The sequence below is a fragment of the Carassius auratus genome, chromosome 38 (genome assembly GCF_003368295.1).
Source record: "Carassius auratus strain Wakin chromosome 38, ASM336829v1, whole genome shotgun sequence".
Classification (NCBI taxonomy): Eukaryota; Metazoa; Chordata; class Actinopteri; order Cypriniformes; family Cyprinidae; genus Carassius; species Carassius auratus.
This window is the reverse complement of record NC_039280.1, coordinates 7,787,800-7,804,367: the sequence shown is the minus strand read 5'-3', so window position 1 is coordinate 7,804,367 and position 16,568 is coordinate 7,787,800. Positions and strand designations below refer to the sequence as shown.

Below are 16,568 nucleotides of genomic sequence, written 5' to 3'. Positions count from 1 at the left end.
GTGTCGGTGTCCCAGTCCGTCATGTCAGTCATGTCTCGTGTTTGATGTTCCCTTGAGGAGCGTCTGGAAGCCGCTCCTTAAGGGAGGGGTTCTGTCATGATTCTGCCCTCGTGTCCTTGATTTTTCCTAGTCTTGAGGCAGGATCATGACAGACCCATGTTTTGTGTACAAGCGCATGGCCTTGTCTTTGGGCCATGTGCTTGTGTTGTCTCGTTCCCTTGCCCCGCCCCCCTTGTTAACCTAGTCGTGTCTTGATTGTCCCATCTGTGCCACCTGTCGTGTCTTGGTTGTTCCCCCTATTTAGATCTCCTAGTGTGCTCTGTCTTGCGTCGGTTCATTGTGATTTCTGTACCTGTGATTGCTCCACTCTGTGATTGTTCCTTAAGAAGTGTTTGTATTACCGTGAGTGTTTGTTTATAGTTAGTATTTAGAGTCCTTGTTTATCTTGTCAGTCCAGTCCTGTTTTAGTTATTTAGTCTTTACCTTGCTCCGTGTTTTCCCCCTCGTGGGTTTTTGTTTTCCCCTTTTTGTAATAAACCCTTTGTTTGAGAATCCCTGTCTGCACCTGAGTTCCTCCCTTACCAGTACCTGACATACGAGAGTTTCTCAAGCCTGAAGTACTTTGGATTCTGAATTCTACAAAACAAACTCTTTCTCAGAACTGGTTTGGTGCCTCTATTTGTAATTTCTATTTGCATTATCAACATTTTCAATGTAATTCTGTGGAACCGCTTTAGGAGAACGTTGACAAGTTAGTGCTGTATAACATTGTGTGCTATTTTTACATTTGTTACAAAAAAGTTATGTCTGCACTGTACTGTGAACCCAAGAGTTGGTGGATTTACAAGGTAACTGTGAGATCATTTCCACACTCTTATAAATCACTGGCTCTCTCCGAATACACAGTTCCAAATGACTTTACCACGACAATACACCCACTCTAGAGCTATACGCAGAAAATAAAGTCACTGTCTTCTTGATCTCTCCAGCTCAGTGACAATAGCAGCGGCTCGGGAAGTGTTATAAAACTGAAAGAAGAGCTCGGTTAGGGTTTATATTAATTCTTAAAGTATGTTCAAATTTCCGCACATGTGGTTTCAGTTGCATGATCAATGACTGGAGTATGTCAGATACCAACCACATCCTTCACCAGTTTCCTTCTGCAAGTACAGTAAATCAGACCTCGCTAAAGGAATTGCTTTATGTCAGCGGGCTGCTATTGTCAATAAGTGGAGTTTCATTTTATAGTCACACTTTAGATGAAAAAATGCTGCATTATTTGCACAAACCACAACAATAATTAAATAAAGATGATATAGGATTGCCAACAACTACAAAATAATACAATGAATGTCAATGATTTCATTCCACCAACACATTATGTTTACTATGAGGCAACAGTGGCATTATTGGTCTTCACTAATTGGAAACATTTGGAGAACATGAAGAAAACAGAAGCAATAATGAAATCCAGATGGGTCCTTATTATTGCAAGACATGCCTAAAATCACATCAGCTATGGGAAGAGTGTTTCATTTCCAACACATAAAGGTAGCTTCTCAGCAAAGAGTGATTGTTCAATTAATAATAATAGGGAACATCCCTCCTGATGTGAAATTACCACTCATTTGTGGTTTAGCACTTTACAAAAAGTTGAAGACAGCTCAAGCGGTGGTTGCTATAGTTCAGAAAACCAACAAGGCCTGGAAACTTGCTAATCGTGTTTTTGCACAAATGTTTGGATTTGAAGGCTTTCCTCCTCTTTTGCAAGGTCAAAAGGCTTTCCATGCTGTCACAGGAGCCCACGTGAGAGGCGGTATTTACTCTGCAGTAAAAGCAGAGTGGGAACACTCTGCCCCATGTGCCATGGCTTTGGCTGTAAAGTCTCTGTTTTTGTTTCTCCTACTGAAATTTATCATCCACAGCGTGGCCGCAATGACATTTGGAAACCTCGGGATGTGTACAGATCAAGTGCAGGATGAAAAGCTGAGATGTGCTGACATACTAAATAGGATTCGATATGCTAAAGTTCTTTTGCTATAAAATTGGCTACAGCTGTGAATAAAAAAGGTGTAGGAATTTAACATTTTCTGTTCCTGATTCTGGCGCATAAGAGTAATTAGTTTTGTAATCAGACTTAGGCTAACTTGCCAACACACTGATAGAGCAATTTGAAACTAGATTAAAAAAAAGTTAGTCTAGACAAACTTTAAGTTGGCTTTAGAAAGCCAGACCAGGAAGTTAGAAAAAGTTCTAAAAGCTTAAAAAGTGTAAAGTTTTAAAAGCTTTTTTTTTTTTTGAATGTTTTGAAGGTAATATGGTCTGTCAGACATAGATAGATAGATAGATAGATAGATTGGGGGTTGCTGTGCAGTTGCTAGGGTACCCAGAGCAGTTGCAATGGTGTTACTAGCATGTTATTAACATGATTAGTATGTTCCTAACATCTTTCTAGCATGATTAGCAAGTTACTAGCAGGGCTAACAAGTTACTAGCATGTTTCTAGCATGAATAGCAAGTTACTAGCATGATCAGCATGTTGTTAGCATGACTAGCAAGTTGCTAGCATGGTTCTAGCATGCCTAGCATGATTAGCAAGTTAATAGCATGTTGGTAGCATCTTTCTAGCATGATTAACATGCTGTTAGGAGGACTAGCAAGTTACTAGCATGATCATTGAAACATCTCATTTGTACATTTTTGTACTATCTGCTTGTGCCCCATTGATCTCTGGTTCATCTGCAGATTTAATGGCAATCTTGCAGTGCCACTGAAATTAGTGCGTGGTCCACTGCAGTGCAGGTTTATTTTAGCATGGTATTTTGTCTGCGAAAAACATAAACAAAAAAACATTACATGAATAAAATGCTTTGAATATGACAAATGATATTTGGATGAAATACAATTATATAGTGTTTTTATTTGTAAAAACAGGTATAGGAAGAGTAATACATTTCTGATATATCTCATAACTAGAGTTTATAATTGAGCTTTCCATCGAAGTACAAGGTTAATCATTTAGAACGTAATACAGCAATATAGTAGTTCGATAACCTTTTCACACAGCCAGTGGAAAATTAATGCAAATAAATACATGACTGTAGACCAAATGGGACGATTTACGCAATTTAAAAGCTCATACGTGCTCTGATAGTCTATAATAAACATAACTTTTAAGACATTAGTGTGCTGAAAATTATTGTGCTGTTGCTTTGCATCAAGCTAAACAGTGAGAAGTCCTGCAGTATCACAGAATATTGGTCCATTAGCATTTCCAACCCAGTCACACATCTGTTGCTTAATATTGTGAGAGCGATGTCTTCAAATGGTTTACTGCAAGCGTTCCTTCTCCATTACATGTGTAAGCAGATACGTGCTCTGCTGTCCAAAGTCAAATCCTGGTTTCCAAGCGATTACGCCTGCTGGCAGACACTCATAGGCTATACATACAGATAAGAAGGCTGTGGTTTGTAATCTCATTGCATCAATCCTATTTCTTTGGGTTAATTCCTCCTGCTCTGACCTAATGTCAACTAAGAGGTAAAACAGCTTGTTATAATCAAGAAGAGTGCAGATAAAGAAAGATGAGCGGCAAGCTGCCCACATAGAGAAATTAAAAGGCACTTTGCTAAAAGTATCTGTCTAGCAGCTGGTTCTTCTGAGAGTGTAAAAAGCATTTTAAATGAAGAAAATCACATAACTGGACACACTTCTGTTCAAAATGTGAAAAATGTTAAATTAATTCTAAATAATAATTAATCCGCATAACTTTTGTCTTAAAAAAAAACGAAAAAAAAAAAAAAAACATTCAAGGCAAAATGACAAAGAGTCCAGAAAGGCTATGAAATCATCGTTTTTAAGCCAAAATGGTACAAAAATAGATATCATATCACACAAGGACATTGCACAGTTAATGAAAATATCTACCATATTTCCAATGATATATTCAATATTTGAGTAATAGAAGTGGTCATACTATATCAGATACACAATTAACACATCCCCATGTCTGCAACTCAAAAACACATATATTTTTGCCTTTCTGAGGAAATGTAAGGACTGTAAGGATTTGTTCATGAAGAGGTTTCAGTTTGTCAGTGGTGATCAAGTAGTGAGATGCTTTGTAACACTTCCAGCCAGACTTTGTAACAAAAGAGGTATTGTTCCTGAAATCAGAGAGAAGAAACCTGTCCAGAGGATTTATATGACTATATTGTATATTGAGAAGAAGGATAATGCAAAAATAATGAATAAACAAACCTACACAGTGACTGAGAAATAATGTGCACTAGTCAATTTCCCATCATTGATTTATATATTCACCTGAAGGAAGCACTCTTACTCAATGTCCTGACATACTCACCTTGGTTTGAATCATGCCGTGCCGCTGGAGTCTCATCTCCTTTACAATGCCACTCACGTTAATCTATGGCAGCAAACAGAAGAACAAACAGTACATTCAGCTCCTCATAATGTTACACTGTGTATTTAAATGAGAATTCTTTCATTACTTATCAACACAAATTTTCACTTTTGGATGACCTATTGCTTTAAGTTTGGTGCTAATGCTATGCTTGTTTAAAATACTCACACTTAGGTCTTTCTCAATTAGACTGAGGATGACGTCAGTGCAGATGAGGACTCCAGATCGGCCAATGCCTGCACTGCAGTGGACTATGATCGGCCCTTTAGTGTGAACAGCCCTCATGTAGCGCATGAAGCACACCAGCTGCTCGGAGGAGTGTGGCGTGCCATGGTCAGGCCATGTGGTGAACTTTAGATGCTTTACAAAGTGAATGTCTCCACTCTGGAAATGTACACAATTTAATGGGTTTTGAATACATAGGGCCCTATCTTGCACCCAGCGCAATTGACTTTGTACACCGACGCATGTGTCATTCCTATTTTGCACCCGCGCAAAGCGCGCTTTTCCCTCCACAGAAGCACGTCGCTAAACTAGTGAATGAACTTGCGCTCCCTGGGCGGTTCAGCGCAAAAAAGGAGGCGTGTTCCGGCGCAAACAATCCCTGGTGCTATTTTGCTGTTTCATTAAACAATTGCGCCACTGACCAGAAAAAACCTAGTCTAAAGTCAGTGGCGCGTTGCGCGTTGTTCATTATGCTATTTTAAGGGCGCATGCTTGACCATAATGTATAGCGTGCACAACGCGCATACACTTTGCTCATGTAATCTACACAGATGCAACAGTTATTTTTGCATATCATAAATTGTTACACTAAAAAAAATATTAACACATGAGATGACGGAAATCATTGTGGTGTATTTTGGGTGGGTTTCTCCCATCCCCATACAACACAACTTCTCTGTCTTTCACTGCTCTTACAAGAACACCAGTCTCCACGGCTGTGAACCGCTCCTGGCGTGCGCCTGGTAAATACGCCATAATAATAGCAATCCATAATGGAACTTGCGCACCTGCTTTTAAAGGGAATGTTGGATGACGCTCTGATTGGTTTATTTCACGTTACGCCCAAACCACACCTATGAATAATGAAGCTACTTCAGACCAACCCATTTTAGATTTGCGCCGGGCGCAAGAGCCATTTATCCCGCCGGGAAAATAGCAACAGCGCCGAGACCCGCCCACAAACTTACTTGCGTTTCGCGCTTTGACACTTGCGTTTCAGATCGTTAAAATAGGGCCCAAAGTTGCATAACAAATCAATAATTGAGATTTTGGGAGATTCGAAATTTAGAAGATAAACAGTTTTGTCTTATTTCCAATAGAAATATCGAAACGTTATTAAAACATGTACTATTAATGGTGGATGAACTTTTAATGATGGATTTGTTTCTTACTGTACAAACACACAGCTTTTTGCCTCACAAGAAATGAACTATCTAACACACATACTTAGTATACACTTAAATTTTGCACACAATATATATGTACATACATAACTTCACTTTGTAATATACCTGCCTACAATTGTCATTTGTATATTGTCATTCACTGTCTACATATTTGTATTTTTTATTCTTTTATTATGTGTTTTATGTTCTGTCGCTGTCATTCTGTTGTACTGCGGAGCTTCTGTCACGAAAACAAATTCCTCGTATGTGTAAACATACCTGGCAATAAAGCTCATTCTGATTCTGATTCTGATTCTGAAAACAATTATAAATAAAAAAGCATTTAAAATACATTTAAATAAAAGATTAATCCTGCATTAGAGTTCAAATAGCTGACAGAAACAAAATCCACAAGTAATCCACACAACACCAGTCCATCAGTTCATTTCTTGTGAGGCAAAAAGCTGGTTGTTTGTACAGTAAGAAACAAATCCATCATTAAAAGTTCATCCACCATTAAATGTATTACTTAAATTGTCACTTCTGGCCAAACTGGCAGATAACACTTAATAACACTTCCCCAAATGAAAAGTCCTTCCCCTGTTGTCAAAAAAACACAAAAAAGCTATATTTTGGACAAAAGAAACTGTCTTAAGCACCATTTTTAAACTAATAACGTCATAATGAAGAATTTGTTACAAACACACAGCTTTTCACTTCACAAGACGTTAACTGATGGACTGGAATTAAATACTTGTGGATTATTGTGATGTTTTTATCAGCTGTTTGAACTATCTTTCTGACGGCACCCATTCACTGGTGAGAAAGTGATGTCATGCTACATTTCTCCAAATCTATTAGAATGAAGAAACCCATCTATATCTTGGATAGCCTGAGGGTGAGTAAATTCCCTGAAAAAAATGTTTCTGGGTGAACTATTCCTTAAGGGATGTTGAAATCATAGCGTGACTGTGATGCTTAAAAAGTGGCTTTTACAGTGAAATGGTTACAGTAAGAAAATTTCCATCAGGTACATGCTCCTAACCTCTTTTTCCACCATCTTGATGACCTTAATGTGGAAATAGTCAAGCATCTGGTAGTTATCCAGGTGGAGCTGGTAACAGCTGGTTTCTTTGGGAATGTCGAGCTTCTCGGGCCAGTACTTGTGGCATTTTACCCGGCCATGTTCTACTTCCCGAGTCATCATGGCGATAACATCAGACTTGTTCTCCCACACCATCTGCCAGAAGTTATCCTGGGTGCCAGGCAAAGGGCCCTGAGCAGAGATGTAGAAGAGCTTCTCTGTGCCCACCTTCATACGAATGTAGCTGGCATTGATGTAGCCCTCATTCCCTCCGACAGGAACACGCGTTTTATCATCTGATTGTTCAAACATTTGAGATAAACAGGGATTGTGAATTGTGATCAATTCATCTTCATACACAGTTTGAAAAACTAAGCAATTACTTCTGCTGTAATGATAAATGTATGTTCCTCAGCCAAGAGTTTAGTACAATTGAGCTTAAACAAGCATGCATGTTATGTGGCCATAATATAAGATAAGAAAACAACAGTTAAACTCTCTATGATGGCTCAATTCCTATGGGGAAACTAAAGCACAGTGCTCATATGAAAACCAGCTGGTATAAAGGTATAAAGTTTTTCTCTTTTCAGATTCATTTAAAATCCATGCATAAGCAAACTGCTTTACTATCAAATGTATGCTTCCCAAACCACAAACAATTTTTTATTTGAAACATAGGTAGGAGGTTTATACGAGGCCTCAGCATTCCTGTAATGAGGTGATTGCTGTTGTTGGCTTCGGTAGCCAACAGTGTTATTAATCTGCAAACCAAGAATGCAATGTTTTTGGTTTCCCCATAGAGGAGGAACAAATTGTACCGAGGTACAACAAATAGCTCCAAATAAATGAAATAAGCTCTCAAGGTCATGCTGGCTGGAAAGTCTGAAGGAGTGAACACAGGGAGCACGGTGAGAAGAATATTTTAGAGTATTCTCATGGTGATGTGTTGGCTCTTGTAGCCCATTTAGACTTGAGACTTTAACTTGCCATTTTTTTTAAATTATTTAAAATTTAATTTAAATCCTGAAAGTAAATAAACGCAATGATCCCTTTTTATTTATTTACATTTTTTTGTAACTAGAATTACAAAAAAACTACATCGCCTGTTTTTTTTTCGGTTTATTTCAGTTAAAACCATAACATTACATTATTACTTATTAAGGTTGGGTCCTTCAAACTTACTGTTTCAATTTTTGGGGTCAGATTTAAAATATTATTAAAATAATATTTTTTTTAAATAATAAAAAAACAATATATAATTTTAAGAATGAATAAAACACTTGTATTAAGAAAAGATGACTTAAACTAATCAAAATTGACAGTAAACACTTTTATATCATTACAAAAAGATTATAATAATATGAATGCTATTATTTTTATAACTTACTATTCATCAAAAAATATTAAGCAAAATCAATTATTTTAAATTGTAATAATGACCCCTAAACTTCTGTAAACATATACAAATACAACAATATAATAAAAATATAATATTTTAATCTCAAACATCCTCTTTCCATATTTGACCTACATATACTACGAGTTCATCAGTCAGGCTCTGGTTTTAAATATTTAAATATTTAATTAACTATGCTAAGATTTTGTGATTTTTCACTCATTTTAGGTAGGTCCTATTTGTTAATAGCTTGTTTTGTCCTGTTAATCCAGAATCACTAAGTGATATATATATATATATATATATATATATATATATATATATATATATATATATATATATATATAGTGAGAGTGCTGAAGGGATTGCTGTTGTAACACTTTAAAGGGGTCTGCTTGCGAAAACATGTTCAACACCTCAGAAGAGGAAAAGGGGCGAAAAACGAAACTGAGAGGAAAGGAGATAATCCAGGGGGGCATATGTGAGAGGAAGCGTATGTCACTGGGACTAGGTAAATTCGTGCGGAGCGGCCTCCACAATGGGTGGCATCATGCTTCCTGGAGAAGGTTGCAGCCCTTGAACTGCCTCCAGCAATAACAGTGGTTAAATCCCAGGGGCCTCACACTTTTCAATCCCGGGCGCTTTATTTGGGGAACAGAAGCCCAGTGAGTTGCCGTGATAATAAACAAACACTCCGGGCCAGGCTAGGGCCAGTCTGCCTCCCGCCAGCACATAAGCGCCGTATTGTGCCTATTCTGTACAGAGACCCCCTCTCTTCAATACAACTACAGCCCACTCTCTGCATACTTGTTCTGACCCTGCACATGAATGGATGTTTCCCATTAACAGTGAAAGCAGATCTATAAGTCACACATCTCCTGTTTGACTTTACGTTTGCAGCGTTCTGTGTTTTGTTTTAAACTGAGGGCAAACAACGCCTCAAGTAGCCTCTGACCTGATTACACTTCACACCAGCAAAAACTGAAACAGTACTAAGAGGATAACCATGGCTGCAGTGTGAAAATGGCACCACATGGGTGAGGAGGTCCGGAAAGCCGCAAAGAGGTGGCTGATAGAGTGTGAAATACAGAGTCAAAGAGATGTCTACACTGGCACTGTAATCTAATATCCAGCACTGGTAGGAGACCTGGGAGTTAATAACCAGGGATTGTAACCGTGTAATGTGTTCCATTGTTTACAGGTAAATGTATACAGGATTCAGTCCTCTGCTCACATTCGCTGTTATCTTAAACTGAACAAATGTTCTTTGCTCTGGAGTATTACTGTGAATTCACAGTAAATTTTGTTTGAGCAGTATAGCCAAACAAATCATTTAAATGTAATTAATAGTAATATATTAAAATTGTGTAATAATTAATAAATAAATAAATAAAGTTAAACAGGAGACTCATAGATTAATTTAAATCTTCACAATGAACAATGTGGGACAATATGGATGTTTTTTTATTTACAGTGATTCTTAACATTTTACTGTAAAAATCTGCATTTTTTTTTATTCTAAGAAATTAGAGTTTCCTGGCAGTGTACAGTGTGTGGTCCATGTGGTTGCAAAATGGTGTGAAAATGTACACCCAAAAATCTGTTTTATGAGAACTGAGGCTTGCAAACTGTAAAACGGCAATAAAAATTCTAACTGGGTTTGTGGTGGATTATGGGAGAAACAGAGGAACTCACAGGGCAGGATATCTCTGTATCTGTTCTTCTCCCGGTTTTCGTGTGCTTTTCCAACCAGGCAGTTGTCTGAGGGTTTCAAATGCTCTAAAGCCTATTAAAAAAAAGAGTCACACATGTTCACACTTAAATTACCATTCTTCAAATACTTTGATGTGTATTGTAGACACTATATTAGAGAGATAAACTACAGATTTATATGAAAAATATTAAAACATTAAAAAAAGATGTAGTTGTATTAATAAGCAATAAAATATAGTTGTTTGTATTGATGTCAACAGTAAGAACCCACCATAAACTCTTTGATCAGATCTTGCTTTTCTAACTGTTCAAGGGCCTGTATGAGGGCTTTGACCCTGGAGCCAGAGTACTGCCCATTCTTAGATGGAGATATCACTGCAAGCCTAGCAAGCTCCTCTTCTGACACAATAGGTCGACCTTAATGTAATAAAGCCTTTTCAGGTGATTTAAGGATCTACACAAGCCACAAATCTCTACAATACATTATTTTAGAATCACACAGATGGTGAAAAATATGAGCTATGAATATAATGTCCAGTACATTCATTTACCTGTATTAGGAACGGTCTCGGGAAGCAGTGACTGAGAAGCATGGTTTTCACCATCACCATCCTCTTCTTCATCACTGCTCCAGCCGTCTGACTGGCTGCGCTCTGTTTTCATGGCAGATTTTTCTAGATGCTGCTTCTGGGGGTCGGTCCTGAAGGGGGTACGGGGCAGGAATGAGCAGAGACCTTGACCACATTGCTATGTTCCGGGGCCTGTTATCATGCAAGGCTGAATTTCCTGCGATTTTTCCACCTAAAATGTAAAAAAGCTGCTAATTGCAAGTGCTACGTACTATAACAAGAGTGGCTTGTAGGCCAGCCTAACTAGAAGCCAAAGCTGTGATTATTGAGCCTGTATTTCATTAATGACTCTTTAGTGCCTCCCTGTGGCGGTTCCGTTTGAGAGCTATGTTAAAACAAACAAACAGAAACAAAACAAAAACTGCAATGAAATTCAGTCCTTATGACCTGGTTTATGAGCAGTCATGACACATTGCAGACTTATTAATAAACTGACCCTTTTCTGAGGTTTTAGTTCATTCAGAACAAACTTTGAGGTCTCATACTGTCCAATACACTTGCAGCACTCTTTATACCAAATATGGAAATTCAGTGACACTCACCTTTCCTGAAGCATGTCTGTGACTCCCAGAGATGGACAACACCTCTGACAGGTAGGTGTACAGTTTTGACTTTCCTACAGGCAAGAGATAGACAGAAAAAGGATAAAGAGAAAGAAGAGGAGACAGGTGATGAGTTAACTCTGTTCAGGACATCCTTACTGTCATCTGTGTTTCAGTGGTTTCCTTTTTGTCTACTAATCTGTTGTGGGAAGGGCTTTCAATTCACTGGAGAAAGTCGTCAGTATTTTAATTAACAAGTTCAATCTAAAGGGGTAGGGAGGGATTATACCTGCTCACATTTCCCTCCAAGACCAGGACATTCTGAGGTCTGGAAAGACACAGGATCTGCCTGTGTTTCTGTTCGTGCTGTAATATCTGCAAATGAAGTGTTAAAGCAGGAGAAGACAGTTAAATCAATGAAACCAATATCTCAGTTTCTAACAAGTGTCAGTATTAGTGTTTGAACAATATAGCTTTTTAAGGTTGGGTTGATGTAGATGTCTAGAAAGCTAAAAAGAACAGCATTTATTTGAAATAGCAATCTTAGAAATTAACTTATGAATGGTAGTGTATTTTACATAATTTACTCAATATTTAGTTACTATTATGAAAAAAGGAACTGATAAAAAAAGGATAAAAACAAAAAACTTCATTATCCATTGAGAATGCTATTGGTATTAACTTGCATTTATACTGGTAAAAAAAGAAATGTATAGCCTGAATGTACTGTAAGTCGCTTTGGATAAAAGCATCTGCTAAATGCATAAGTATAGGTGTAAGTGTAAATTTATATTTATCCATCAGTCAATACATTAGTTATAAGTTAAATTTTTTTGTTTTTGTTGAATGATATATGTTGAGTGATGATGATGCTGCCACTCTAACATAACAGATGAGTTATAATGCAGAGGGAGCCACAGAGCGGGACGTACGTGTATGAGGGTTGCTGACCTGCAGAATTTGATGTGTTGAATTCCTGAGAGGCCTCAGCAGGGGAGCTGGAACCAGAGCAGGTTGTCATTGGCAGGATGTCCCTACATACCGTCAGCTGAACCGTGCCCTCTGCCTTCCGCAAAATATCCACAACTTTACAGTGGCTCAGTCCGGATACAATTATGCCATTCACCTGCAAACATACACAGATTTGGTACACATATGGTTTATCAATGAAAAATCACTGAGTGAATGGTTTGCACTTACCTCCAAAAGAATGTCACCCACTCGAAGACGACCATCCTGCTCGGCCACACCCCCACAACAAATATCCTTCACTCTAAGTGTGCTCCCATTGGCCCCTCCCACCAGAGCAAAGCCCAGCTCCCCTTTCTCAGGCTTGGTGAACTCTACCTGGAGGATACAGCTCTGCAGAACACAGAGGAACGGGAACATTTAGTCAGTCTAAACACTAATGCATCATTAACACTGAGTGCATACAAATAAAATTGGTCTTTTAAATCCAATCATTAGGACTGACATTTCACACTGTCATTTTTCAAGTGATGAAATCAGATCCATTTGCTCAGCTTAGATGGGTCAATATTCGGGAGAACTACACCAGTGTTTTAAAGTTTTTTTTGAACAATGTTCTTAGCCATCAGGGCAAAGTAAAGGGCTGTGTGGCAGTCACATCAATTTTCTTGTTTGACCTTCAGGATAATCTCAGGAGTGGAATGTCAACCTTGACAACCTCTATTTCAATTAGGCTTTTTGTCAGTCATATTTTAGCTGTTAGTTTCACATTTCTTGTGGAATATACCAAATTCCCATTTCCAAACCGAACTTATCTGCAGCTGGGATTTTCTGTTTGCATCAACTGGCTTACATGATTTTGAGTTAGATCATCGATGTAGTCTTCCAGCCATTTCTCCCCACACACAGTATGGGTAAATGCAGCTTAACCATCAGTGTTGCCATACCATTATCACTGTCTAAATGCTCCGCAGGTATTTCCATCACCATTTCACAAGCTGTCCCCTCAAGCCCAAAGGCAACATTGAAGGCTTGTTTCTTTTTGTCGAGTTCGATAACCCATATCCACATTGGTTTCATCAAACTTTGGCGTAACTTTATAACAGCATCAGCCTAAAACAAGGCCGAGGGACAATTACCTCCTGCTCTGATGTGACAGACAGCCTTTTCCTGGATTGTATGGCACTGTCAGCAACAGGTTTAACTGTAACAGAAAAGAGAGAAAGATTTTGTGTCAACAACAAAGAATTCTAAAACCAAAACTAAAGAATTTTTAAATGCAGTTCTGTAACTAAGCAGGACCATTTACTCTGAATGGTTCATCAAACTTATTCAAACAATGTCAAAGTTACACAAAAATGAAGACAAAAACAATCCAAGCACATCATCACATCCTATTCTTCATGATAAATAAGAAACCAAGATCACAACAATTTAAAACAATTCCCGAACTCACGAATGTCTCCCTCCTCTGCTGCCATTTTGGGGGAGATGTGTTGATGACCTGCTCCGTGCTACTGTAGGTAAACTATGCTCACCTTTTCAAGCTCTTTCGGACCTCCTGGCTAGCGATCTCCTAGCAACCCGGATGCCCACTAGATCAGCTGGCCTTTATTCATCAGACACAACGAAAGCGCACTTTGATCGGCCAGAGGAGGCCATGTCCCTTGCTAATAATTAATTCCGCACCTGCTGCCCTCTGAGCAGGACATGCCATGTCTGTCAGCACAGATCTAATGCCACAATTCCCAGACAACTGAGACACAGGAAACCAAAGGCTTTACCATCGGCAGGAGCCACCTCCATGTCAGGGGACACAGGCTCTTCCAGGCGGGGGAAGACTTTTTTCTCCTTCCATTCAAACAAACCTAAAGAGGAAAAATAGTAAAGGACAAAAAGAAGATGTTTGTGGTTTGAGATGTTACTCCAGAAATCTACATTTGTATTAAAAACATCTATATAAACTTTATAGACCAACATAGGATTTTTCTTTTAAATAAACTAATAAATTATTATTAATGATTATTATTTTTAAATATGGTACTCCATAAATCACAATTTCCTTCATTTTATGTTTTTAAGAAAATATTACACAATTTTTAAACCCTATCTATATGTTATTTTTTATGCCCATTTAATAATTTAATTTAATTTAAGACTCATTAAATGACATAAATAGTTCGCCACACCACCATCAGCAACCTAGAATCAAGGCAAGTTTATGGCAAAAACCATAAATCTTTTTTGAGAAAACAACACACCTTTTAATGCTTTTTTGTATAAAAATTAGTGATTGAAACCAAAATAATGAAATATTATTCAGGACTGACACAGTGGGTAATGCTGACTAATAAGAGCTGACACTCCACTTAAAATGACGCAATGGCAAGTGAAGCGTGCTATGAAAGCCTAGGCTGCTCTGGAAAACCACTGGAGATGCTCTCTGCCTCATTTCTGTCACTTCAGACTAGACTGAAACGTGTCGATCACGAGCGCCATCTCAGAGCAAGCAAAAACCCTTCCCACTGACAGCCAGAGCAGTTACCTGGCCCAAGGGAAGGTTAAAGTCTACATGTAACCCCATATAATCAAAAGAATCAATAATATCAGCAAACACACAATCTTATTACAGTAAACATCAACCTTTATATTTTGTATAAATTATGAATAAACCAATTATTGCTGTAATTCAAGTAGACTCGGCTCAAACGTACCATTCCATTTATCTACTGGTATCACTGGTTGGTCATCTCTGAAACAAAGCAAACATTAAATAAAAACTTATTAAGGCAAAAACTGATACTAATTCATGTTTAAACATAATTATTCTCCATTCAAACCTCATGGCTTTTAATCGGACTTTGCGTGGGGCACTCTCACACACTTTCACAGCATCCTCCAGCATCATTCCCAGGGTGCACTTCCCACATATATAAACAATCTTGTCATTGGGCTGGATGCTGCCCTCTTCACTAGCAGGGGAGCTTGGCACCACCTCCTGGACATAAATTCCCTGCCACTTGCTGCCAATACCCCCTGTTAGCTTGATACCTGCATAAACAGATGCAAAAGGATCATCATTTTGAATTGAATGTGAAATCTTTTTGTTATATATCTATATATATGCTATAAAGCATCTCCTCACCCAGTTGTCCGGATGGAGTCTTGGGGATGACAATGTCCTGGAGTCTGTCGGGAGGCGGCGGAGGGAGTAGATTTTGCACAGCTCTGCCCAGCACCATGTGCAGTCTTTTAGAGGAAGACCTGAGGATGCTAATAACCACATCATCTGTCACGCTGGTCACATTGTGACCGTTTACCTAAAAGGAGATAATGCCAATTCAAATCACTGACAACACAATCTTATGAAATCTTCAGAAAGGGATGGTCATAAAAGCATAACTGTGATTGTGTTTCTAATGGTGGGAAAAGTGGTACCATGACAAGCCTGTCTCCAGCCCTAAGTCTGCCATCTGCTTTGGCTGGATTATCCAGGATCTCCTGGACATAAAAGCAGTTGTCCAGTTTACTCCTGGTTATTGTAAAACCAAAACTGCCACACCATGATTTGGTCAGTGAGACATTCAGTTCAAACTCCTTCAACATGTCCTAAAGGAAGAAGAAAAGAGATGCTGAACAACTAGGCTATGCTAACAATAATTATAATTTAATAAACTTTATTTGATAAAGCAAGCTTCTCAATGGCACTTACACAGAAAAAAGAAAACATAAATAGCAAAAATAAATAAAACAATAAATAAAGCAGGCAGTGAATTCCAAAGTTTTGAAGCTTAAACCAGCTCTGAAACGTATGCTAATCTAATGGCTTGTACATCTGTAGGCAAATGCAATCAGACTTTACCCTTTGGGGATCTTCGTCATCCTCCTCTTCATCATCATCATCCCAGCCGTTGTTGTTTCTGGCTGAGGGGAGGGTAAACTGGTCAGGAGGTTTCACTGGTGATGACGCTTGAGTTGCTTGCTGGTAGGATGGAGGTGTGCTTAACAGTGATGGGGAAAGGGCCGGTGGTGGTGGTGGAGGTTCATTGGAGACAGCATTGCTGCAGCTTGGAGGCGAGGGTGCTGTGGTGGTGATGGTCAAGTATTCCTCATCAGCTATGATGGTCAGTCCATTAGCTGTGAAACTTATCATGCTCTCTTCCACACCTTCAGTTGTGTGACTGTGATAAGAAATGTATATTTGTAACACATTTTCGTTTTTCAAGACCATTTTCTTGTATTAAGCAGTGAAGAAAGATCATAAGTTTGATTAAATATAAGGCAGCGCAACTGATTATTACAAGAACTATTTCTTGAGTATCAAATTAGTATATTATAATGATTTCTAAAGGATTGATTCACACTGATGACTGGAGTAATGGCTGCTGAAAATTCAGATTTGCCATGAAAGGAATAAACTA

The 16,568-nt window shown here is 38.4% G+C and overlaps 1 protein-coding gene across 1 annotated transcript in view; it reads right to left on the bottom strand.

The window, feature by feature from the left end:
* Positions 1-4,073: 4,073 nt before the first annotated feature.
* The window catches only part of LOC113057478 (tyrosine-protein phosphatase non-receptor type 13-like), a 28,470-nt gene continuing 15,975 nt past the window's right edge, over positions 4,074-16,568 (bottom strand). Inside the window, 18 exon segments of the mRNA XM_026224906.1 lie at positions 4,074-4,166; positions 4,364-4,426; positions 4,592-4,807; positions 6,860-7,194; positions 9,990-10,080; positions 10,279-10,424; positions 10,559-10,707; positions 11,179-11,252; positions 11,468-11,544; positions 12,130-12,304; positions 12,379-12,540; positions 13,287-13,351; positions 13,932-14,015; positions 14,862-14,899; positions 14,988-15,198; positions 15,293-15,467; positions 15,586-15,756; positions 16,010-16,328. Coding sequence (XP_026080691.1) covers positions 4,074-4,166; positions 4,364-4,426; positions 4,592-4,807; positions 6,860-7,194; positions 9,990-10,080; positions 10,279-10,424; positions 10,559-10,707; positions 11,179-11,252; positions 11,468-11,544; positions 12,130-12,304; positions 12,379-12,540; positions 13,287-13,351; positions 13,932-14,015; positions 14,862-14,899; positions 14,988-15,198; positions 15,293-15,467; positions 15,586-15,756; positions 16,010-16,328 — 2,644 coding nt within the window.